The sequence below is a fragment of the Vulpes vulpes genome, chromosome 15 (assembly GCF_048418805.1).
Source record: "Vulpes vulpes isolate BD-2025 chromosome 15, VulVul3, whole genome shotgun sequence".
NCBI lineage: Eukaryota > Metazoa > Chordata > Mammalia > Carnivora > Canidae > Vulpes > Vulpes vulpes.
This window is the reverse complement of record NC_132794.1, coordinates 50879698-50906895: the sequence shown is the minus strand read 5'-3', so window position 1 is coordinate 50906895 and position 27198 is coordinate 50879698. Positions and strand designations below refer to the sequence as shown.

The following is a 27198-nucleotide window of genomic DNA, read 5'->3' as shown; positions in this document are numbered from 1 at the left end:
AAATCTCCATTTCATAATCAAGAATTTTGGGGACCAAAGCCAGAATATCCTTAGCTGAATCCAGAACTTCAGTACTGCAACTGGAATCTCTAATCCTAGGGACCCAACAGATTGAGAAAAAGAACACTACTAATATTAGAGCAAAAGAGCCCCTACTGTAGAACCTTGAGTATTTCTAAAGTGCATGTTTCAGTTTTTTTTGTTTGTTTGTTTTGTTTCAGTTTTGTTAATTGAAGTATAGTTGATACAACATTATATTAGTTTCAGGTGTATAACATAGTGATTTCCTAAGTTTATACATTAGTTCTCCAAAAAGTATAGCAATCATCTAATACCAGCATGTTTCAGTTTTTGATATCTCTGGCTGCAGAGTCTCAATGGTGGTAGTAAAGTTTTCACTTTCTTTCCTGAGCTTGGAAGAAGATATGTTTGAGGCACGCTCAAATAAGAAACACATTTTCCCATAATACCTGTGTTATACATAGGGCTTCCACTGTGAATGTGACCACAGAATTTTAGAACTGAGTAGGACCATCTACTGTAGTTCAAGATTCACATTACAGATGAAGGATTGTGGCCCAGAGAGTTTAGGTGTCTTGAAACATAATACACAGCTGGTCTCCTAACTCAGACTAATGCTTTTTTCCTCACTCTATTCTACTGCCTGCTTTGGCTACAAGTGCACAAACAGGCCTGGAAACCCAACCATTATTTCTACATTGAAACTATGAAGAAATGCTTTTAAATTCTAAATATTCTAGCTTAATACTAAACGTTTAGAATCCAAATTGTTGATAAACAAGGGAACACCTATAATTGCCCCTTCCCACTTTTTGGACTGTTAATACTACACCTAAAGAATCCCTGAAAATAGGGCAGTTCAGCAGTTTAGCGGCGCCTTTGGCCCAGGGCGTGATCCTGGAGACCCTGGATTGAGCCCCACATCAGGCTCCCTGAATGGAGCCTGTTCTCCCTCTGCCTGCGTTTCTGCCTCTCTGTGTGTCTCTCATGAATAAATAAATAAAATCTTAAAAAAAAAAATAATCCCTGAAAATATGTTTAAAATTATTTGGGTCTACAATATTCTTTTTTAGTCTGTTCACTCAAACTTATGCTTCTTCATCTGCTGCAGCTGATGTTCTTGAAACTTTGTTCCCTATGATAAAGGGTCCCCTTGTTAGCTATCCTATCTTTCTGCTGCTGTCATCTAGGGAACCCCAAAATGGGATAAAAAAAGTTAAGTGGCAACCTCCAGCTCAACTAAGATTCACCTGCAAATGAGGAAACTCCTAAATTTAATAATCCCCTCCCTACTTCATTGAGGGTATCATTTAGGTCACTTCCTTATATTCCTTAGAACTGATGCATTTATTCCCTTGTGGAAGGAAAGGCAGAGCAACATGAGGGTACTGGAGATCTAAAGTGTAAAGTGGCAATGAGAACTGGGGGTGAGGGAGGGAGAAGGGTACAGAGGAGAGAGAGAGAGAGAGAGAGAGAGAGGGAGGGAGGGAGGGAGAGAGAGAGGGAGAGAACTAAAGATAAATGTACCTATTATGGATAAAAGCCAAACAAAATACCTGAAATTTTGTGATAAAAGTCATTAATGTTAAGATAGCCTAAAACATAAGAAATTATTTGCTCTAATAAAAACTTCAAAATTATCCAATGAAATGATAAAAGATCTTATAAAAGAAAACCTAACAATGTTTAAAGTTTAAACTAAGTTTATAAGACCAGAAGTTAAGGGGTTATTATTCTAGTCACAGTTTAAGATAAAAACTCAATGAGAAAGCATAAAATTATTAGTTAACAACATTTACCCAGGGTCCTATGTATTAAAAGTATTATGAGGAAGTGGGGGGATGGGTGAATATAAAGGCAGAAAAGGATACAAACAAAATATAAGGCAAAATAAATGAAAATTCCTGCCCTCCAAGAGCTTACAATCTAATTTGTGATACGATATATATGCACAAAAAAGCCTGAAAACAATGTTATAAATAATTGCAAAAAAAAATCCAAACAAATCACAAAAGCAATAAGAAAAAATGGTAACATTTATGAAAAATGGATGAGATTATAGAAAAGGTGGGTATAATTTATTCAATGGCTCCAAACAGTGTTTGAGAAGGTTTCATTAATATATCCTTGTATAACTCTTAGAATTATCTTTTTCTTTTCTTTTCTTTCTTTCTTTTTTTTTTTTTTAAGAATTATCTTTTTCTATTCCCAACAACCATTCTTCCAAAACTAGAATGTACTAACAAAACGATGCCTGTGAAACAATGCCTGCGTGGGAGTCAGTCTCTAGTTTCCCTTTTTCTATTAACTATGTAGCATTTTAGGAGAACTATATTTTCTTTTGAGTTTTATAAAAACAAACCCTGTCGGGTGCCTTGGTGGCTCAGTTGATCAAGTGGCTGCCTTCAGCTAGGGTCAAGATCTCTGGGTCCTGGGATCCAGCCCCACATCCATCCCCTGCTCAGCGGAGAATCTGCTTCTCCCTCTCCCTCTGCTCCTCCTTTTGCACCCCCACCCCCACCCCTTGCTGGTGTGAGTGCACGTGCTCTTTCTCCAATAAATGAGTAAAATCTTAAAAAAAAAAAAAAAAAAAACCAGAAACAAAAAATCATCTTTATCATGAACCTAAATAAAATTTGATTACTTTAAAAAGAGTTAAAGGGCAAAAAAAGAGCTAAGGAAGAAATTAAGGCAGTTTACATTAGAAAATATTTCATGCATCACATTATAAAATCTAATACATCACACATTACGTTCAAAAATCAACTTTTACAGAAAAGAGAAAAACTTCCACAAATATTACTAAATGGTATTAGCAGGCAAAAAAGAGGCCTAATAACTTGCAATAATGCAACATACTCTGATATGCATGCATGGGTAGGCTGCATGCACACAGGTAGATTCTGAACTTTTAATAACTTAAAAGCTCAGAAGTTACACAGTTAACAAGGAAATATGTTGAATCTGTGTATTAAACATGAAACAGACAACTTTACAAACCATTAAATATAAATTTTCAGCTCAGAAAAAATTTCAAAAACAGCCTTCCTATACTGAATTAGTAGTGAGATAATCTTATATTCATTGTAGAGGAGACTTCCTTTTGGTGCTTCCCTTATAACAAAAAGGCTGTCTGGTCAATATTTGTACCTAAAATAATGAATTTTTTTCAGATGAGAAACTGGAAAAGAATTATTTTCTGAGAATATTTGCTTTACATAAACTCTAGAGCTATTTCAAGCAATTTAAATCTAAAATTTCTGAATATTGTTGAGTTTCAAATTATAACGATATCAGTAATACATTTAAGATAATTAAAATGAAAATACTTAAATAAAATAATTAAAATCTACAAATATGACTATGATAAAATTGTTTTCAAAATAAAATTGAAAACTACACAGGATCTCTTTGTATTAAGAATGTAATTCTACTAATAAGTGGGGAAAATTCTACACAAATTCAACCAAAAAATTTAGAGGTGGGTTTCACGGTCACAGCATGGAGGCCAGGCCCACGCTCACCTTGGACGTCTTCCTCTCCACCATCACCATCTTCTTCCTCATTGTAAGCCAGCTCAGCCTGCTTGTCTGCCTCGTACTCACCTACGTTACCATCATCCCCATTATAATCCGCCAGTTTAGAGCCATGCTGCGGATCAACAGGGGATTCATTCTCATCAAAGAATCGGCCTGTGAAGTAGGTAGAGGATTAATTCAAGAGTAAAGAGAGAAGAAAAGAAGGGACCTACACTGGAGGCAGACCAGAAAGTAGACAAGTGAAACCTGGCAACTTTCAGGGTACTGGTTATAAAAAAGATACATTTTGGGAAGGCTATCCAAGACAAAAAAGAAATAAGAATGAAGATTGAAAATAATTTTTTAAAAGAATTTCTCTTTTGTGTTAATTTCAGTACTTGCTACTTAAGGTTTGAATATTTTCTGAAAGAAAAGGTTACCATTTTCAGGACTGTATTCCTAATAACCAATGACTTCTCCAATACAAGTATTTATCTAATTTACCACTTTAGGAGAACAATAAATAATCTATTACTAGATATAATATACATTTGAAATCTGTAGTCATTTGCTGCTTTATTAAACATCACTTTCTATTAATAATTTTGGTACTTTTATTTGTAAAAATAAACAAGTACTAGGCAGACTAGTTTCTTTTTGGATGCTAAGACAAACTAACACAACTGATGGCTCTATCAAGTTCCTTCAGTGATAGTGACTTATGATAGTCTTGTATTTCCAAGGAGGGATGGCAGAAAGAATAAACCATCAGAATTCCTAGTGGTATCTGTTTTGAAAAAAACATCCCAAGTAATTCTGACTTATTCTTTCCCATTTCCTAAATAGGACTTTTAAAAGTCAGTGATACAGGAAGCTTAAGAAAGTTGACCTACATGAGACTGTTACATTGCACACATTCATAAAAATAAGAAATCAAAAAAAAGCAAAAGACATAGCACCTACTGTAGAAAGCTATTCAACAATTAAGTATTGAAAATAAAAATGTTAGGCACACTAAGATCTGACTCACAAAAACAAGTTAAACTCTACTTTGACATTAAACTTAAGTAATGTAAAAGTAAATTTTATTTCCAATTCCTAAAATATAAATAACAGTAACCTACTGGCAATGGAAAAATTTAAGAGTTTTAAAAAATTGTAAAAACTTTTCGTAATAAGTCTAAATTTTTTTAATTAAAAAAAAGTACAAATGGAAAGAATTATGGAGGTATTGGTCAGTTCTACAAATAGCTCACCACATTATCAGGCCAATATATTTCTAGTTTTTGGATAAAGAGTCAATCAGGAAAATAGTTAAAAAACAAATCACACTTACATAGGCTTTCAATGATAAGGGGTTTTTACACCAGGAGACTAATGGGGGCTAATAAAAAGAGCATAAAATCATCTTATATTTATTCCAGAATAAGATGACTTTATTATTACATTATATGTTCAATTAACAAAAAAAAAGGAAAAGTTGATAAAATAGAGTTAGAGAAAAGAAATGGATATAAAAGAGTTAAAAAGGAAAAAACAGAAATAAGAATATGTAAGCTATTTGTGAGACAGACACCTTGTCACCTAATGATAGTTATACAAAACAAAACATTTTGGTGGCTTTTGTTATTATTTCTTTCTCTAACAATAAAACAGATGATGCCAATGTTATAGAGATCTACATTTTCTTTTTAAAAAAGCATTATTTACTATGGACTAAACATCTGGAGCAGTTAAAACATCCTTATGCGATAAGAAACTGCTGTTTTTTTATATATATAAACATTTTAATATGGCAGTGAATTTCACAAGGTATATCATTTCCTCTAAGAAATTCTTTTACATTTTTTATCAATTATGAAATACAGAAGACTAAAAAGTTAGTCTGAAAAAGTTATTGTAAAACATAGTTAATATTATCAGACATGGTACATTAGCCAAAAAAATCATCAACCTATACTTATTATAATTTTCCAACAGAACAATTTATAGTTTCTTTCTTTTATAGGTGTTTGATGATCTGACTAGCCTGAATTCAGTCCTAAAATTATAATACTACAATTAGTGACACTAGCTACTAGACAGAGATAACCAGGAATCAGCATCAAGAATGATTGAGAAATCAACCACAGGGGTACCTGGCTGGCTCAGTTGGTGGAGTGTGAGGTTCTTGATCTCAAGAGTTGTAAGTTTGGGCATTGAGATTACTTTTTAAAAATCTTATATATATAAAAAAAGAGAATGGATGAGCACACCACTGTCCTTTGCTAAATAAGTAATTTGTGCTATCATATATACAGAATTTTCATTTTTGGAGAAACAGCTAACCCTTTGTATAGGGTTTCCAACATTATGATAGACAGTAAGTAAGAAAAAAAGAACCAGCTACACAACATTGCCAGTCAAGTTGCGACATCAAACTTCACATTAAATAGTGAATGACTATGACAGTATAAATGAAAATGCAAAAGTATAACAGGCTGCTAAATTATATAATGGTAAGGCAACATATTTGCAAAAAAGAGTTCTATAAGGGAGAAATTTGTGTGGGTTAGAGCTAGAAGGGAAGGTTTCAAAAAAGAGGCAAATATAATGAACCATGACAGAGAGAAGGAAAGAAACATTGGAAGAATGGGTTAAGAAGGGAGATGGAGTATTCAGGAGACAGTAGGTAGATTAATTTGACTGGATTTATATGAGAAGGTAGAAAGAGGAAGTTTAGACAAGAAAATTAGGAATAATTATGGCAAACTTTTACAGATAAAGATCTTAAGGGGTCTCCTACATCCCCTTCACAAGGTCATTGTTAGAATGAATGACAAAGTATATGAAAGTACCTACAATGCTTTTTCATACAACAAAGACTTGCTAATGTATGTGCAAGGTATTGTGCTGGGCACTGAGACGCAAAAATAAACTTTCCATCTCCACTTCTGATAACTCATTGTAGTAAGGGAGACAAACATGTAAACAAATATTTAGAAAGTGATGCTATGTGTGTTATACCAAGTGACCTAGAAAGTGACATCTGAACATGGAGGCTATTGCTATCATTAGTTTCTATTTGATAGAGAAGTCTGGACTTCAGGCAGGTAAGGAGCTATGAGGACTTCGACTAGGAAGATTTAACAGGAAATTAGTTAGGAACAGGTGAATCAAATACATTTAAAAATAAAAACTGAATACATGGTACAATGAAATGGAAAGACTTAAAGAATAATTTTATAATCCTAGCCTGGAAACTAAAACTAAAGATACTCATACCTAAAATGGAACAATTGGAAGGGTATGGGAAAGCAAATGCTTTAGGTATACTGAATTTAGGGTTACAGTAAGATAGGCAAATAAAAATTTTATAGATGCATGGAAAGATGGAACTAGACTCTACAAAGTGAGGGCTAGATGTACATACTTAAGATTCATAAATGTAAAGATGATTGGTTAAATTATGAGAAGATAATTTCCATTAGGAAATATTTACAGAAAACAGCTACAAGTCAAAGGAATGATCTTAGGTAATGACTGTATTTAAGAAGGGAAAAAGAAAGTAATGAGGGTAAAGTTATCACATGAGGGTATAAAACTGATATGTTTCAACAAGAATTAAATATTGTATTTGATCTCTGAAGCATTTTACCTATTTATTTTTTATTTTTTTTAAGATTTTTTTTAAAAATTTATTTGTTCATGGCAGAGAGAGAGAGAGAGAGAGGCAGAGACACAGGCAGAGGGAGAAGCAGGCTTCACGCAGGGAGCCCGAGGTGGGACTTCATCTGGGATCTCCAGGATCACACCCCAGGCTGAAGGCGGCACTAAACTGCTGAGCCACCGGGGCTGCCCGCATTTTACCTATTTAAAGATTAATTCACTTCTCTCTCTCAGTAACCACAATGTTAAAACTGTGCCCACCTAGATGAGTAACATGGTAATTATATTTTGTTTGGATCCCCAAATTTCCTTACATTTTTGCAAAATTCAATTGTTTACTTGAATATTATTTTCATCCTGGTAGCTGCTTAAAAGTGATTAACTTATCAGTGACAAGATACTAGCTCCAACCCAACAATTTAAACACAAGAACAAGAAGAAAGAAGCAACATACACTCTAGCTACTGAAAAGTCTTCGGGTGGTATCAAGTTGGAAAAAAAAAATCATAAGAGATTGGTTGATACACTTTTCAGTTCACTTTAAACAACAGAACTTCATACAGAATGATAGGTATTCTGTAAAACACCTTAAACATCAGACTACAAACTTCCAAACCAGTAGAAAATGAAAGGATGATGACAAATAACTACAACACTTCTCAATCACAAAAAGGCATTTCAATCAAGAGAACTAGACTGTATGTTTTAATCTCATACTGGAAATCAAATCAAGATAAGTCACTTCTTCGCTTCATTAGCTCAAGTTCAATCACAGGTTTCAACTTCTCAACTATTATATGAAAAACAGGCTTATGTTTTTCTAGTCATTCTTTTAATATATTATCACTATTATAAACAACATGAATCAATCTGAGTTGGTCATAATAACTCAAGAGAGAAAGAAAAGGAAAGTTTATTCTAAAACTTTCCTTTAGAATAAAAGGAAAGTTTATTCTAAAACTTTTCCTCTAGAAAAAGAGGCAACTTCTTTTTCTAGCCTTCATCTACTCCTGGTATCCACTTGTACCATTCATTTGGAAATCAACATACTTGAATAACTCTTACATTATTCAATTTAACACCTACAGTTTTGACTTCTTCAAGTATCCCTAAGGGTCCAAAGCATGTGATAACTTATCATCTGTTGAGACATGAGTTAGAGTTGTAAATGCTGGAATGGTGAGGTGTGCAAATTATGACAGAAATGTTACTGTAGGCTTTCCCCACAAAGCAATGTAGAGGAAAAACTGACTGGCTTTAGAATGGCTTACTTTGGTTTCATTAAGAGGCTCATTACGGGACAAAAAGACCATACTTATTTTACATCTCAAGGTATAGGACTTGCATGTAGTAGGTACAGGAAGTAAATCTATGGACTTACAGAAGGTAAAGAGAAACCAGGAAATGAAAGCAACACGGTAGCTGGAAATTACACCTAACGGCATCTGAACAATCTGACAATCATCACCCCGACCCCCATTTCCAATGCAGAGGTTCAACTGCTCTTTCCTCTTCTTTACTTTATCCACAGGCTACATTTTTGTTATTTTTTAAGACTAATTCTATGAGGGGGAGAAGAAGAAAAGGGAAACACAATTTGATTTGCATCAAGGTCAAATACTGTTTACCTTTTGCTTTTATCCTCCACCAATCCTACTGGACTAGTCTTAGAAACATAATAAAATAAAGGGGTCTGAGGTGGGAAGTATTTTGCTAATTTTTGAGTAAGTAATATCAGGCACACGTCACGTATTTATGACAAGTACATTAATCTTATTATGCACATTAAATAACTGGATGCTCCATATCAACTTCAGTATTCATTTTTTCAACTTCAGTATTCAAATATTCTTTAAGTCAGAATAAACAAGGCTATAATGTAATTGATTAACAAATTCTTACATGCCAAATATGATTGCCTTTCTGAATTCACGTCATGAAAAAAATGTCATCTCAAAATAATATTGTAGCATATTGAAGAATGGAGCAAACAATTTCTTCAAATATTAGAGAAAAAATTTTAACTTTTTAAAAGTAAGCTTGCCACGGGGCTTTAACTCACAACTCTAAGATTAACAATCCCATGCTTTTTTTTTTTTTTTTTAAGATTTTATTTATTTGAGATAGCAAGCAAGCATGCACCAGCTGGGTGGGGGCAGGGAGAGAGGTAGAAGCAGGCTCTCCACTGAACACGGAACCCAATGTGGGGCTTGATCCCAGGACTGTGGGCTCAAGACCTGAGCCAAAGGCAGATGTTCAACCCATTGAGCCGTCCAGGTGCCCAGATGTCCCATGTTCTACCAACTAAACGGGCCAGGCACATTTATAAAAATTTGTTTTGTTTTGTTTTGTTTTACATTTTTCTTTATAAAGTAGCACTATGATCCATTCTTTACAAAACTTTGACAGATTTTTCTATTTATTAAATATTTTCAGATATACAGAGAAGTGTGGAGAACATCCATGTTTCTCCATCATCCAGAACTTTGTCTAATTAAATTTTTTTTTTTGCCATATTTGTTTTAGAACTTTTAAGATTTTACTTATTTATTTGAGAGAGGGAGGGAGAGCGCACACAAGCAGGAGGGAAAAAGGGAGGGATCCCTGGGTGGCGCAGCGGTTTGGCGCCTGCCTTTGGCCCAGGGCGCGATCCTGGAGACCCGGGATCGAATCCCACGTCCGGCTTCCGGTGCATGGAGCCTGCTTCTCCCTCTGCCTGTGTCTCTGCCTCTCTCTCTCTCAATCTCTCTGTGACTATCATAAATAAATAAAAATTAAAAAAAAAATTTAAAAAAAAAAAGGAGGGAAAAAGGGAGAAGTCGATTCCCTGCTGAACAGGAAGCCCAACATGGGGCTCGATCCCAGGACCATGACCTGAACCCAAAGCAGACGTTTAACCAACTGAGCCACCGAGGTGCCCTGTTTTAGAACTTTTCATAAAGAAAACATTACAGATATAAAGTTTCCTAGTACCTCTCCCTAGCATTCTCCTCCTATCCCCAAATAGGTCAAACATCCCCATGAAACTTTATGTATTCATTAATAAATAATATTGATGGGATGCCTGGGTGGCTCAGTGGTTTAGCACATTGCCTTCGGCCCAGGGCGTGACCCTGGAGTCCTGGGATCAAGTCCTGCATCGGGACCACATGGAGCCTGCTTCTCCCTCTGCCTATGTCTCTGCCTCTCTCTCTGTGTCTCTCATGAATAAATAAATAAATCTTTTTAAAAAATAATATTGATTCATAAGCCTCTAAACTTTAAATATATCACAAATGGGCAGGAAAGAGTCAACCTGGCATGCCTGGTTTGCTCAAGCCCTGTACATTCCAAAGAAAGGTTTGTCTTCAGGACTGGTGGTTGGCTGGAAGCTGGCCGTAACTTCTGAGCCTATGGAATGTTCTGCCTGATAAGTATTTTTGTATGCCTGAGGCCTTGGGCCATGCTATACTAGGATGATTAGATAAGTTTATTCTAACAAAGCAATTATTGTTTATATTTGGTTTTGCTAGGTGGAGGGTGGGAAGGCTAGAGTCTGAGTAACTGAGTAGCTCAGTCACGAGGCCATTGCATGACATGTGGGCACTACATGACTGACCCCCAAGAAAAACTCAAGGATCAAGTGAGTTTTCTAGGTTGACAACATTTTACACATCTTGTCACATGTTTGCTTGGAGGATTAAGCAAATCTCCATGCAACTCCAATGGAAGGGGATACCTGGAAGCTCGCCATGTGCTTTCTCCTGGATCTTGGCCCATGAGCCCCTTCCATTTGCTGATTCCAATCTCTGTCCTTTCACTGTACTAAACCACAACTGTGAGTATAACTCTTCTGTGTCCTGTGAGCCCTTCTAGTGAATTATCACATGTAAGGGTGATCTTGGGACTTCCAGCACATTATGCTTTTGAGATTTATCCAATTGATAAATGTGGCTTTGTTCACTCATATGAACTCCTATATATAATTCCATTGTATGTATGTGGTACATATGCCATGATTTATCCATTCCTTTTTTTTTTTTTTTTAAGATTTTATTTAGAGAGAGAGAGAGAGAGAGAGAGAGAGGCAGAGACACAGGCAGAGGGAGAAGCAGGCATCATACAGAGAGCCTGACGTGGGACTCGATCCAGGGTCTCCAGGATCACGCCCTGGGCTGCAGGGCAGAGCTAAACCGCTGCGCCACCGGGTCTGCCCCAGATTTATTCATTCTTATATTGATGAACATTTGTTTCCAATTTTCATTTTTTTTTAAAGATTTTATTTTTTTATTTATTCATAGAGACAGAGAGAGAGAGAGAGAGAGAGAGAGAGAGAGAGAGAGAGGCAGAGACACAGGCAGAGGGAGAAGCAGGCGTCATACAGAGAGCCCGACGTGGGACTCGATCCAGAGTCTCCAAGATCAGGCCCTGGGCTGCAGGCGGCGCTAAACCGCTGAGCCACCGAGGCTGCCCTTGTTTCCAATTTTCAATGTAATACACAATGAATATTCTTGTACAGGTCTCCTAATACATATGAAAATGTTTTTAAGTACATATAAGGTGCTAAGTTGTAGGGCATGTGCATCTTCTCATTCTTATGATTGATCTTCTGATTAACAAGAGTTCTTAATTTTAATAAAGTCCAATTTATCATTTTTAAAATTCATGGTTAGCTTCTTGGGGGAGGGGAGATTAACCTGGTTTAAGAAATCTTTGCTTATTCCAGGTCATTTAGATTTAGATATATTTTGTTTCTTCTAGAGGTTTTATTGGCTTTAAATTTTAAATCTGCAATCTATCTTGAATTTAATTGAGTGTACTGTGGACATAGGAGAGCCAAGGTTAATATTTTTCCATCTGGCTACTCAATGGACCCAGTACTACTTATTGAAAAGTCTATCCTTTTTTCCATTGCATTATATTATCAACTTTGTCATAAATCAAGTGACCATATATATGTGGTTAATTTCTGTATTCTCCAATCTGTTGGAGAATTCTGTCTATTCTTGTCCCAATACCATATTGTCTTGATTACCTCATCAATAAGATTTTTTTTTTTTAATTTTAGTTACTTAATCATGAGAGACACACAGAGAGAGGCAGAGACAGGTAAAGGGAGAAACATGATCTCTGTAAGGAGCCCCAAGTGGGACAGGATCCAGGACCCTGGGATCACACCCTGAGCTAAAGGCAGACACTCAACTAAGCCACCCAGACATCCCTCACTAATAAAGTTTTATAAAAATCTTGATGTCTGGGGATCCCTGGGTGGCGCAGCGGTTTAGTGCCTGCCTTTGGCTCAGGGCGCGATCCTGGAGACCCGGGATCGAGTCCCATGTCGGGCTCCTGGTGCATGGAGCCTGCCTCTCTCTCTCTCTGTGTGACTATCATAAAAAAAAAAAAAAGAAAAAAAATATAAATATATATAAAAAATCTTGATGTCTGATAGAAGTCACTAAGTTTCATTCTTCTTATAGATTATCTTGGCTATTCTTAGTCTTTTGCATTACCCTACATATTTCAGAATCATTTTATTTCTGCCAAATTCCATCCAGTTACCACCAAAAAGAAAAAAATTCTGCTGGGATAACGAACGGAATAGTATTGAAATTCTAGATCAATCAGAGAAGAACGGACATTTTTAAAAACACTGAGCCTTCCAATCTATCAACATGGATTTATTTTTTAATTATTTTTTTAATAATGGTTTTTTTATGATTTTTTTAAAGATTTATTTATTTATTCAGGGAGAGAGAGAGAGAGAGAGAGAGAGAGAGAGAGACAGGCAGAGGGAGAAGCAGGCTCTATGCAGGGAGCCTGACATGGGACTCGATTCTGGGTCTCCAGGATCACACCCTGGACTAGGCGGCACTAAATCGCTGTGCCACTGGGGCTGCCCTCAACATGGATTTAGTTATATATCATCTGTCAATAATATTTTGTAACTTATATAAGTTCTTATGATGATTATTTTGTTAGATTTATTTTCAAGAATCTGATGTATTTCATGCTATTAAAGATAGTTTTTTGGGGTGCCTGGCTGGCTCAGCCAGTGGAACATGCAACTCTTGATCTTGGGAGTTGTGAATTTGGGCCCCATGTTGTATGTAGAGATTATTTAAAATAAAAATCTTAAAAAAATAAAAAAATAAAATAAAATAAAAATCTTTAAAAAAGTAGTTTCTTTTTAAAGTTTCACTTGATATGTTTTTGCTGATATATACAATTAATTTTTTTCTATTAGCCTTCTAATAACTTTGCTAAATATTTATTTAACATTTACTTTAATAGTTTGTAGATTGTTTGGAGTTTTCCACACATAAAATTATACCTGCAAATAATATCAATTAATCAGTTTTATTTCTTCCTTTGTAATCCCCATTCTGTTTATTTCCTTTTTTGTACTTTGTATCATTGATTACACCTACAGTGAAAAGTTGAAAAGAAGTGATGATAGTGGTTATCTTAGTCTTCATGATTTCAAAGGGAAAATTTTTGAGTTTCCCATTAAGTGATGTTTGTTATAAGATTTCTGTATATACTCTATCAAATTAGGGAAACTACTGGCTAGCTCTAGTTTGCTTACAGTTGTTTATCACAAATATATGTTGAATTTTTTTTGTTTTTAATATTTTATTTACTTATTCATGAGAGACACACACAGAGAGAGGCAGAGACACAGGCAGAGGGAGAAGCAGGCTCCATACAGAGAGCCCCATGTGGGACTCGATTCTAGTACTCTGGGATCATGCCCTGAACCAAAGGCAGACACTCAACCACTGAGCCACCCAGGTGTCCCGTGTTCAATTTCTTCAAATGCTTTCTTTGCACCTATGAGAAGCAACTACTCGATTTGTTTCATATGTTTTGTTAATATGGTGAATTATATACACTGCTTTTTAAAAATTTTTTTTAATTTTTCTTTATTTATGATAGTCACAGAGAGAGAGAGAGAGAGAGAGAGAGGCAGAGACATAGGCAGAGGGAGAAGCAGGCTCCATGCACCGGGAGCCTGATGTGGGATTCGATCCCGGGTCTCCAGGATCGCGCCCTGGGCCAAAGGCAAGCGCCAAACCACTGCGCCACCCAGGGATCCCTATACACTGCTTTTTAAATATTACTGACCTTGCATTCTGAGAATAAACCCTACATGGTCATCATGCATATCATTTTTATCTATTGTTGGATCTGATATGGTACTATTTTATTCAGTATTTTTAGATGTACTATGCTGGGAGGGATTGCCCTGTAATTTTCCTTTTTCATAAAATATTAGTTTTGTCATCCAACTTACGCTGAATTCACAAAATGAGTTGGGAAGTGTTTCCTCATTTTCAGTTGTCTGAAAAAGTTCACTTTAGTTACAGCCAAATACAGCCAAGGTTAGATTGGCTGTATTTCTTGAAATATTTGGAAGAATTCATAAGCAAAACCATTGGGGCATTAAAATTTCATTAAGGGAAGATTTTAAGTTACAGATTCAGTATCTATTTTTTTAAAAAAGGATTTTATTTTCAGGGGCACATAGGTGGCTCACTCGGTGAAGTGTCAATATTTGTCTCCGGTCATGATCCCAGAGTCCCAGGATCAAGCCCCACATCCGGCTCCCTGCTCAGCTTTACCCCTCCCCACTGTTCATGCTCTTTCCCTCTCTCAAAATAAATAAATAAATCTTTATTTAAAACTGTAAGGATCTGGGATCCCTGGGTGGCTTAGTGGTTTAGCGCCTGCCTTTGGCCCAGGGCATGATCTTGGAGACCCGGGATCGAGTCCCACATCAGGCTCCCTGCGTGGAGCCTGCTTCTCCCTCTGCCTGTGTCTCTGCCTCTCTCTCTCTCTCTCTGTCTCTCATGAATAAATAAAAATCTTAAAAAATAAAAAAAAGTAAGGATCTGTATACACTTACTTAAATAAACTTGATAATTTTGCTTCAAAATTTCTAGTTTTGATGAATTTTAAGTTTTGATAGAAGTATATTAAAATCTTTCACATTATTTTTTTTCTTTTTTTTAACATTTTTTTAAAATTTTTATTTATTTATGATAGTCACAGAGAGAGAGAGAGGCAGAGACACAGGCAGAGGGAGAAGCAGGCTCCATGCACTGGGAGCCCGATGTGGGATTCGATCCCGGGTCTCCAGGATCGCACCCTGGGCCAAAGGCAGGCGCCAAACCGCTGCGCCACCCAGGGATCCCTATTTTTTTTCTTTTAAGGTTTTATTTATTTACTCATGAGAGACACACAGATCCCAGGACCCTGGGATCATCACCTGAGCCAAAAATAGACAAACCACTGAGCCACCCAGGTGCCCCTCTTCTTTAAATTTTCTTCTTTCTTTCAAAATCACCTTCTTTTCTTCTTCTATCCATTGTTTTTTTTTTTAACTTTATTTTTTAAAATTTATTTATGATAGTCACAGAGAGAGAGAGAGAGAGAGGGAGAAGCAGGCTTCATGCACCGGGAGCCCGATGTGGGATTCGATCCCGGGTCTCCAGGATCGCGCCCTGGGCCAAAGGCAGGCGCTAAACCACTGTGCCACCCAGGGATCCCTCTTGTATCCATTGTTTGATGGAAGTGGTACCTTGTATTTCTATTTTTTTAGTGATTACTCTTTTTTTAAGTTTTTATTTTTTATTTATTTTTTAGGTAGGCTCCCTGCCTGACATGAGACTTGAACTCATGACCCCTGAGATCAAGAGTTACATGCTTTAGGAACCAAGGCAGCCAGGTACTCCACCCCCTAATTTTTAAACATACACAAATGTTTAAATTAAACATTTTTAAAAACAAAATTACAAAGTATTCGGTATTACTATTTTCTTTCTGAGAGGGACATGAACTTTGTCACTTTACTCTTGAATACCTTCTCTTTTATTATTATTTGCTGTTTTTGCTGTCTTAACACAAAAATAATTTTAAGTCAATAATGAAATTCATCAATAAGTTTGATTAATTTGAGTTCCCATTTTTTGTAGCTATTACTAGCCCTCTCCAATTTTTTTTTTTACTAAAAATTAACCTTTATCCTTCTTTCATCAAGTGTGTCTTTGAGAGGTAAACTCAGTCTTATGTAACTGAATGTGTCCTGATTTTATCCTCATTAGGTGGTATAACATTCTAACATTCTACATTGGTAGTTATTTTTCACTCATTACACTGAGGATATTATTCCATTATCTTCTGTCATTTGACTTGTTTATGAAAAAGTCTACTATCAATATAATTGTCATTCTTTGGAAATAATCTATGCCTTCTGGTATCATTTAAGTTTTTTTCCTTTGTTTTTGGATACTCTGAAGCTTTTCTACAATGCCTAAAAGCAAAGCAGGCACATTTATCTGAAAATAGTGTCTTTAAATATATATATATACATATATGTTTTTTAAAATATATAAATATATATATATTTTTAAAGATTTTATTTATTTATTCATGAGAGACACACACAGAGAGAGGCAGAGGCAGAGGGAGAAGCAGGCTCCAGGCAGGGAGACTGACGTGGAACTTGATCTGGATCTCCAGGATCACGCCCTGGGCCGAAGGCGGCACTAAACCGCTGGGCCATCGGGGCTGCCCTAAATATATACTTAAGATTTTATTTATTTATTCATGAGAGACACAGAGAGAGAGAGAGAGGCAGAGACAGAGGCAGGGGGAGATGCAGGCCCCCCACAGGAGCCCGATGTGGGACTCAATCCTGGGGCTCCAGGACCATGCTCTGGGCTGAAAGCAGAGACCCAATGACTTCAACTACAGAAAATTCTGAGCTCTTCAACTTCTTCAAAATTATTTTCAAGTATTAATTATCTACCAGTTCCTCCATTCTCTACCCGAAACTGTTATTAGACATATGTATATTCTGCCTTAATATCTCTGTAATATATACATATGATATATTTGTCTCCATATCCATCTCATTGCCATTCCGTGCTATATCCTTGGTAAATATCTCAGTACAAGCTTCCAAATAACTTATTTTAGTCAATTATTTTCATGGTCTAGCATCTCATAGACTGATTTTTATTTCAGTGACTGTATTTTTCATTTCTAAAATGTATAACTGGTTTTTATATTTACCTGTTTTTGCTTTCTCTCTGCCTGTTTCTTCTTAATCTCTTCTTTTTTTGAGTAAGTTATCTCTTCATTTACCACTTTGAGCATCCTTTAACTTAGTTTTTCACAGACTCTTAGATAAAATTCTTTTCACATTCCAATTGTTGATATGGTGGCTATGTTCCTTAGCACTAATATTTTTCACATCTTAGAGTTTTGGTTTGCTCACCCATTTTCCATGTATTTGAGGTATTTATGCTTTCTCTCTTTTTCCCTCTCTGTGTCAACCCATATTATTAAGTTTAAAGACATTTTCACCCAGTTTCATAGTTGAGAATGAGATTTATAATCACATTTCAGAGTTTCTATTCCATGATGCTACTGGATATAGCAAAGATTTGGTATAAAACCAATAGTGGTGTGGTATGATCATGCACCATGGTTACAAGGTGCATCCGCAAGTTTCTATCTCTATAAGTCTTCAGATTGCTAAATACTATAGTCCTTGAGAGCAGCCAGCAATAGCTTTATTTTCTGTTTCCTTTGCCAGGTGAGATGGGGCAATAACTAAGTCCTGGCTTTAAACAATAAGCATGGCTCCTATTTTATTCTTGAGCCAAATTCCTGGAAACTTACATTTCCAGACCTGAGAATCATAGGTTCAATCATTCAGTTCCTCTCATTATCTAGTATTTTTGTTTCTCTCTCTCTCTCATTCTTTTTTTTTTTAAGTATTTTTGTTTCTTGAAAGACCACAAAAATGTTAGCATTGTTTTGAGATTATCAGTACCTTTTTAGTTCTTTTTTATATATTTTGTCTATCACATGTATATATATGTATATACTCTCAGATACTCTAGCTTGTCTCTCCAGTATTGTTCAGGAGAATCATTAACCTTGGTTAAGTAAACAAACACCTGCTGCTACTGAAGCATACTATACAGAAAAAACTCATATGAAAGGCAGCTTCATCATTGCCTATTGTTTCAAATAGCTGTCTTTGCAACTTTCAGTATGAAGCTAATATTTGAAAAGAACTGTTCTCTCTACTCAAGGCACCTAAATATACAGAGTTATGTTGCTCCTACTGGCAAAGAGGTAGGATTTACATGAATTTTCAGTTTCAACTACTTTGGAGGATGTCTCACTCCCTCCTTGAAATATGCCTCCAGGATACTTTGAAATATCACCTAAACTCTATTTTGTGTTATAATATAGCCTACATTCTACATTTTAAATTAAACCAACCCAAATAGATCTTCCAGATATAATGAAACATGCCAACAAATTATCTAGCCATTTCCACATGATGTGGCAATACAAAATTTAATTTATAAAAATATATCAATAAAAATATGATATGCTAACATAAAAAAATACTAAATTTAAAGCTGCCCAAAAATTGTGGTGATTGTTGTATAAAATCTAAGATTGTTCCTCCCATATCCAGTCAGGAAAAATTATAGCTATAAATGCATAACGTTCCACCTCACAGGTATTCAATAAAAGTTTATTTAAATGAATATATTAGTAAGAAAAAGAAATGTGAAGATTTAAGTATCTAAAACTTAAAAATTAAAAAGTTTAATACCTAAAAACTTAGAAATTAAAGTGATAAACCACCAGTAGCAAAGAAAAAAATAAGACAGATTAGAAATTAAACAGTGGCAGGGGCACCTGGGTGCTTCAGTTGGTTGAGTGTCTGACTCTTGATTTTGGCTCAGGTCATATCAGGGTCATGAAATTGGGCCCTGCTATGAGCCTAGGCTCTGCACTCAGCGGGGAGTCTGCTTGAGATTCTCTCTTCCTCTGCTCCTCGTCCTTTACTCTCATGTTATTTCCCTCTAAAATAAATAAATAAATCTTAAAAAAAAAAATTAAACAGTGACAAAATCAATAGCTGGGATTTTGAAAACTAGAAAAATTAAAAAAAAAAACTGATAAATGGGCAGCCCCGGTGGCCCAGTGGTTTAGTGCCACCTTCAGCCTGGGGTGTGATCCTGCAGAACCAGGATCGAATCCCATGTCGGGCTCCCTGCATGGAGCCTGCTTCTCCCTCTGCCTGTGTCTCTGCCTCTCTCTCTCTGTGTCTGCCATGAATAAATAAATAAGTAAAATCTTAAAAAATAAATAAATAAAACATTTAAAAAAACTGATAAACTACAATTTAAAAAAGAGTGACTATATAAGTTTTAGGTCTAAGAATTTTAGAATAAATTAAAAGTAGGGAAGTTCTCTTAAGCATATATTAATATAATTTATGACCAAGTTATTTTATGTGACTATCTACAGAAATAAAAAATTCTAATTTGATACAGTAAGTTTAACAAATATTTAACAAATGCCTACTATGTAGATGAAACCTCTTGCCCCCAAGAAGTTACCACTTTAATACAGAAAGCAAGTAAATGAACAGTTACAGAATTCAGGACATACTATCCAACATTGCTGGTTCTTTAATGTTTAGTTTTTCAGATTTAAGGAAACCCTTTTCTCTTCTCTCTTAAGCGATCTATAACTTAAAGCAACTTGATAAAATATGCCTTTGTGAATAAATATGAAATAATTTCTTTTTCTCTCTACCTGATCCCTCTAGAATTCAGTAATCTTATATTCATGTAATATAGTTATTTGAGTAAGTTCAGTAAGAAATCTGTTCTCTTGGTATTAGGACACTTGGAAACGTTGGGTATATTACCAAGAATCTGACTAAATGTCATACTTGTGAATGATGCATAAAATCCAATATGACCAGACAGCTTTACAAATCTAAGGTTGACTATAAGGAGTCAATATTTATAAAGCACCCCCTTAGAAAGACCAGCTTGTATCAGGGGTACAGGGTTCCCAGCCTTGTAAGTGAATCACAAAGGTCAGTTCCTGGCAGGCTCAGGAAGTTCGGGATCTTGGGAACCTGGAGAAGAGAGGAATTCAAATAGGTCTATAGGTATTGCAGGCAAAGTCTGATGGCCAGTCCTTGGGCTTGGCCTCCTAACCTCCAGAGGCTTTTAAAGTTAGAATCTGAGATTCCTTATGAAAAGTTCCAGCAAACAAACTCAGAAGACCTCTGTGGGCAATCACTACTCCTGCTGCACTCATTATGTAAATAATCGGATATATATATATAAATATATATATTATATCACATAATAATATATAATCATATATAACATAATATATAATATAATATATTATTATACTGTAGTAATATATTAATTTATTTTATATATAATATAATTATAATTATATAATTATAATATATAATTATGCATGATATATAATTATATATCATATGATATATATATATTTATTCATGAGAGACACAGAAAGAGAGGCAGAGAGATAAGCAGAGGGAAAAGTAGTCCCTCTGTAGTCCCCTCCTACAGGGAGCCTGATGTGGGACTCCATCCCAGAACCCGGGGATCATGCCCTGAGCCAAAAGCATCTAGATGCTCAACAACTGAGCCACCCAGGTGTCCCAATCAGACCAATTTTAATGAGACTAGCCTTATTTTGCAAACAAATTAATCTTACTTCGATTATCTTTGATAGAAATGGTGGTGACTATAGAGAAAAAAATGATGCTTCAACAAAAAACTATAGCAAACCCTTGTAGGTATTAAATTCCAGTCCTATTCATTGTCTTTAAGATTTTGTAACCTACTAGGGTGCCTGGGTGGCTGAGTCGTTTAAGTGTCTGACTTCAGCTCAGGTCATGATCCCAGGGTCCTGGAATCAAGCCCTGCATTGGGCTTCCTGCTTGGTTGGGAATCTTCTTGTCCCTATCCCTCCACCCTTCCCCCTGCTCGGGCTCTCTCTCTCTCAAATAAATAAAATCTTAAAAAAAAAAAAAAAAAAAAGATTTTGTTAACTACTTGCTAACCAGACTGCATCCTGAATCCTCCTTGTTTCCCCCAGTATCTAGCTATAACTCTTTAAATTAAAGTGTCTAATTTTTCTCCCACCTTCTGATTTTGAATTACTAAAAATTAAAACTGTCCTTTTCTCAAGTCCTGCAAAGTGAAGCTGGACAATTTGATGTAAACTTCAGAGAAATCACCAAAATGGCTATGTATGGACAAATTTTGTGCCTTCCTATGTGAGCCACTTAGAAAATTCACCAAATCACCTGATGACATTGCCAGAGACATTCAAAGTGGAAACTATGAAAATCTGTCATATTTCCAGTGCCTTGTCCATATTCCATCTGAAGATGCTTAAGTCCAACATCTAGAAAAATCTTAACTGACTGACTCCTGGGCTAAAAAACTGGTTCCAATCACTAACCGTTGTTTCTCTTTTGTTTCCCTAGACACTCAGGATAGTCTACCAACTCAGTTTCTGGAATGTTATATTTCTTGAGGTTTCAAATGGGGGAATGACAGAGTTGAGAACATACTGCCCCCAAATACAATGCCTTGGGATATTAAATATTTTAAGCTGGGCAGCCCGGAGGGTTCAGCCAGCGGTTTAGTGCGGTTTAGTGCAGCCTTCAGCCCAGGGCCTGATCCTGGAGACCTAGGATTGAATCCCACGTCGGATTCCCAGCATGGAGCCTGCTTTTCCCTCTGCCTGGGTCTCTCTGCCTCTCTCTATGTGTCTCTCATGAATAAATAAATAAAACCTTTTAAAAAAATGAATATTTTAAGATGAAGGAATTTGAGAAATGGTATGTGAAGAAAGGACTTTCTGATCTTCCCCTGAGGCAGGTCATAAAACTCTCACGTGAATGGTACCCTCCCTATACCTAGAGGAAGCATATATCTTTATATCCAAGACAGAGTAACACCAAGAAGAATCCAAACAAAGAGGTTTCACTACGTTTCCCCCAGCTTACTACACTTACTTTTTATCTTTTGTCTTATCATATCTTTCCACAACTTTCCACTTTGTACCTGACCTAGCATAAAAAAACACTCAGTTTTAACCAATTCTCAGGTCTTCATTTTCTTACAAAGTGTCCTGTGTCATTAAAATTTACACCAAATAAATCTGTATGCTTTCCTCCTATTAGTCAGTCTTTGTCAGCTTAATTTTCAGACCTGGTCAGAGACTCTAAGAAAGTGAAGGAAAACTTTTCCTCCCCAACAAAAGTTTATTACAGAATATGTAACATATACACTACTGAAAGTATGTTCATCAGATTGAAGAAGTATGAGAAAGGAATGACTGGTACGGTCAAGATAAGTAAGGATATGAAGGACTTTACCAAATAGGTGACAGCAGAACATGGCTTTAGAGCATGATTAGGAATTTGTTAGAAAAAGATGGGATGCCTGGGTGGCTTAGCAATTTAGCATCTGCCTTTGGCTCAGGCATGATCCCGGAGTCCTAGGATCAAGTCCCACATCTGGCTCCCTGCATGGAGCCTGTTTCTCCCTCTGCCTATGTCTCTGCCTCTCTGTCGGTCTCTCATGAATAAATAAATAAAATCTTAAAAAAAAAAAAAAAAGAAATAGAAAAAGAAAAGGAAATATTAAAGAATATTTCCAAAATTTCAAAAGTAGAGAAGGTGGTGTGATACGGTAGAAAAGCAAGGAACCTGAAGGGATATAGATAATATTCCTGGTTGTTCCACTGTTTACCTCAAGCAAATCAAACTTTTTGGATCTAATTTTTTTTTTCCTCCTGTGAAATGGAATCACATTAGAGAAAAGTGTCAAACTTTAATGTAAATATAAATAAGGTCTAGTGTACGGGCTAAAATTCTAACAATCACAGATGATATAGATGCTGCTGGTCCACTGACCTATACTTTGTGCAGTAGGGCACTAGATCATATCTACTGGGGTTCAGGGTTCAGGACACACCCTGTCAGTTATGTGTCTGCCTTTGACTCAGGTCTTGACCTCGGGGTCCTGGGAAGGAGCACTGTGTTGGGCTCCCTGCTTATTAGCAGGAAGTCTGCTTCTCCCCCTTTCTCTCCTCCTCCCCATCGCTCATACTCATGCTCTGTCTCTCTCTCTCTCTCTCTCTCTCAAAAAAAAAGATCATCTCTATAGGTCCCTTGTATCTTAAAAATTTATTTCAAATAATTCTTCTATTATTTTGAAACTTTATAGACAAATGTGATTTTGAGAAGGATAAAATCAAAGAAGAGTGTTAGAAGTTTAAAAAAAAAGAAAATTATAAGGCAAACTACAGTTAAAAAATAATTTCCCTTTATGACTAAATAGTGTTTACTCTGAAAAAGAAATATTTAATAAAATCACTTTCTTTTTTTTTATTTATTTTTTTATTTTATTTATTTATTCATGAGCAGCAGCAGAGAGAGAGAGAGGCAGAGACACAGGCAGAGGGAGAAGCAGGCTCCATGCAGGGAGCCCAACGTGGGACTTGATCTTGGGTCTCCAGGATCACGCCCTGGGTGGAAGGCAGTGCTAAACCACTGAGCCACCCGGGCTGCCCAATAAAATCACTTTCACAGTTAACATGATAATATATATTTCAAAATCCTTATAAGAATTCATCAAACATACGAATAAGCAATTTAAAGGTGCAAGAAATGAGAAATATAAAAAAGTAAATTATAATCTACATAATAGTGATGTACAAGTTGAAAATACAATGAAAAACAGTCCCATTTTTAAATAATGAGAAAAAAAGCAATTAAATATTTGGACATCAATTTAACTCAGGAAGTCAGATATTTATTCAAAGAAAAGCATAAGACTACAATGAAGCATGAATAAATGGAGTCTTAGATGTAAAGACTAAAGATAGTAAATAATATAACACTACTCAATTTAATCTTTATATTTAATTCAATATACAGGAAAATTTCTTTCTTTCTTTCTTATTTTCTTTCTTTCTTTCTTTCTTTTTTTTTCTTTCTTTCTTTCTCTTTCCTTCCTTCCTTCCTTCTTTTCTTTTTTTCCCTTTCCCTTTTCTTTTTTTTCTTTCTTTCTTTCTTTCTCTCTCTCTCTCTTTTCTTTCTTTCTCTTTCTTTTCTCTCTTTTCTTTCTTTCTTTCTTTCTTTCTTTCTTTCTTTCTTTCTTTCTTTCTTTCTCTTTCTTTCTTTCTTTCAGGGGTGGGAGAGGCAGTGGGAGAGGAAGAGAGAGAATCCCAAGCAGACTCCATGCCCAGCATGGAGCCAATCCACAGGGCTAGATTTCACAACCCCAAGATCATGACTTGAGTCATAATCAAGAGTCAGATGCTCAACTGACTGAGCCCTGGGCACTCCTACAGTAGGGTTACTGAGGACTACTTATATACAATTTGATAATAGTGAAATTATTCTGGAAGGGCAGAGAAAAAAAAATAATTTTTTTAAATTTCTAGGTTTAAATTATTATAAAGCAGTTTTCAAACTCATATGTGATATTGTGATTTATGGTAAGAAATATATATTTGGCCTTCATCCCTTTCTGGCAAAGAGCTCCCAAAACATTAGGAATTTCCTAGGTGAGGAGAGCCACAAAGGTATCTTTTGTTATGCTGATAAGGTTAGTGTTGGAAGGAAGCTAAGGTTGGAAACCAGTTGCCAAGATAACCATGTGATTAGAGGATGGGAACTTTTAGTCCCACACTCTCAACCTCTTAGGAGAGGGGAGGAGGGCTGGAAGTTGATTCAATCACAAATGGCAACAGCTTCACCAATCACACCTACGTGATGAAGCCTTCCATAAAAACCCAAAAGGACAGGGATCAGAATGCTTCTGGGCTGGTGAGCTTTGGGGAGAGTGATGCACTTGGAAAGGGCTTGGAAACTCCACACTGTCTCCCTATACCTTCCAATAAATCTCTTCTATCTGGACGTTCCAGAGTTCTATCCTTTCAGAACAAGGCTGTTATCTAGTAATTAAAATAGAGTTCTGTGAGCCACTCTAGCAAATTAAGCAAATTCAAGGAAGGGATTGTTGGAACCTCAGATCTACCATCCATCCCTTGGTCAGAAGCACAGACAACAATCTGGACTTTCGAATGGTATCTGAAGTGGAGGAGAGGAGAGCAATCTTGTATGACTGAGACCGTAATCTCTGAGATCTGAGGCTATCTTGCAGTAGATACTGTCAGAATTGAGTTGAATTGTAGGACACCTAGGGTGGTGTCTGAGAATTGGTTGGTCATGTGGGAAAAACCCATACACATCAGAACTGGTATCAAAATTGTTACATTACCGTAGGGAGAAGGATAAGAATTGGAAAAAATAGAAATTCTAAAGATAGGTTAAAAATAGTGCAATAATTTAATGTGCATATGTGAAAAAACAGAAAAGAAAGACAAACAGAAGAAAAACAAAGGATAAAAATTCTGGGACAGATGGTTATCAAGATAGAGAGAAACTGGGACGCCTGGGTGGCTGGGACGCCTGGGTGGCTTAGTGGTTAAGCATCTACCTTTGACTCAGGGCCTGATCCCAGGGTTGGGGATCAAGTCCCACATCAGGCTCCTGCAGAGAGCCTGCTTCTTCCTCTGCCTGTGTCTCTACCTCTCTCTCCATCTCTCATGAATAAATAAATAAAATCTTTAAAAAAAAATGGATAGAGAAAAATTAATTTGGATCACTGTAAATTCCAAAGAAGTCAAATAGTCTGTTAGGGGGAAAATAAATGAAAACTGAGTAGCAGCCCATTTATGCTCAGATAAAGAACAGATGATTTTTAAAAATGAAGGTTCTCATTAGAATGAAGATGGATATGCCTGAATATATACAAATAAAAGTTCAATGCATCAAAATCAGCTAAGTTGCAGGATACAAGATCAACAAACAAAAATCAGCATAACTGGAGAAATGTGGAGAAAGAAACTTTGTGCACTGTTGGTAGAAATGTAAATTGTATACAGCCACCATGGAAAAGTTCCTCAAAAAATTAAAACTAGAACTGTCATATTATCCAACAATCCCACTTACAGTATTTGTCTAAAGAAAATGAAAACATTAACTCCGAAAGATATATGCACTCCAATGTTCACTACAGCATTATTTACATTACTCAAGAGATGGAGGGGCACCTGGGTGGCTCAGTGGGTTAAGCTTCCAACTCTTGATTTCAGCTCAGGTCATGATCTCAGGGTCATGAGACTGAGCCCCATGTTGGGCTCTGTGCTTAGTGCGGAATCTGCTTGTCCTTCTATCACCTCTGCTCCTCCCCCTGATCATATGCTCTCTAAAATAAATAAATAAAATCTTAAAAAAAAGAGAGAGAGAGAAAGATGGAAACAACCTAAGTGTCCATCAATGGATAAGTAAAGAAGTTGTGTGGCATATCCAATGGAATATTATTCAACCATAAAAAGAAGAATATCTTGCCATTTGCGATAATATAGGTAGAACTTGAAGGCATTATATTAAGTGAAATAAGTCAGAGAAAGATAAATACCATATGATTTCTTTTACACTTTTTTTTTAAAAAGAAAAAAAAACCCACAAACTTATAGATACAGTGGGCAGATTGACAGTTCCTAGAGGTGGAGGTAGGGATGGGAGAAATGGATAAAGGAGGTAAAATGTTTAAACAAAACAAAACAAAACAAAAATGCAGCTGATGTAAAACAGGCACAGAAATTCTGAATCATATTCAAAGTATTGACTTTGTGTGTATATACATATATACATGTTTATATATGCTGATGTAAAATATACATATAATATATACAAAACACTGATGCACAGCTATTATTTCTACAAAAATGAAAATATTCTAAATTTTTAAGATGAAACCAAATATTACATATTTTTTAGAAATTTGTATAAAAATTAGAACTTCAAAAGCCAAGGAAAAAATCAGTCATATTTCTGTGCATTAGCAACAAACAATCTGAAAAGGAAATTAAGAAAAGAGTTTACAATAACATCAAAAAGAATAAAATGCTTAAAAATAAATTTAATAACCAAGGAGGCACAAGACTTGTACACTATAAAATACTGCTGAAAGAAATTAAAGATATTCTGAATAAATGGAAAGACACCCATTTTCATGGACTGGGAACTTACTATTGTTCAGATGACAATATTCCTCAAAGTAATCTACAG

At 35.8% G+C, this 27198-nt stretch overlaps 1 protein-coding gene across 2 annotated transcripts in view; it reads right to left on the bottom strand.

Annotated features, from left to right (window-relative positions):
• GOLM2 (golgi membrane protein 2) overlaps positions 1-27198 on the bottom strand; it is a 104118-nt gene that overhangs the window by 6000 nt on the left and 70920 nt on the right. Inside the window, exon 9 of one of the 2 annotated variants that reach the window (XM_025998624.2) lies at positions 3546-3713. The exons of the other annotated variant lie outside the window; for it this stretch is intronic. Within the exon in view, the coding sequence (XP_025854409.1) occupies positions 3546-3713 (168 nt within the window). The remainder of the gene's footprint in view (positions 1-3545; positions 3714-27198) is intronic. 2 annotated transcript variants of the gene reach the window in all.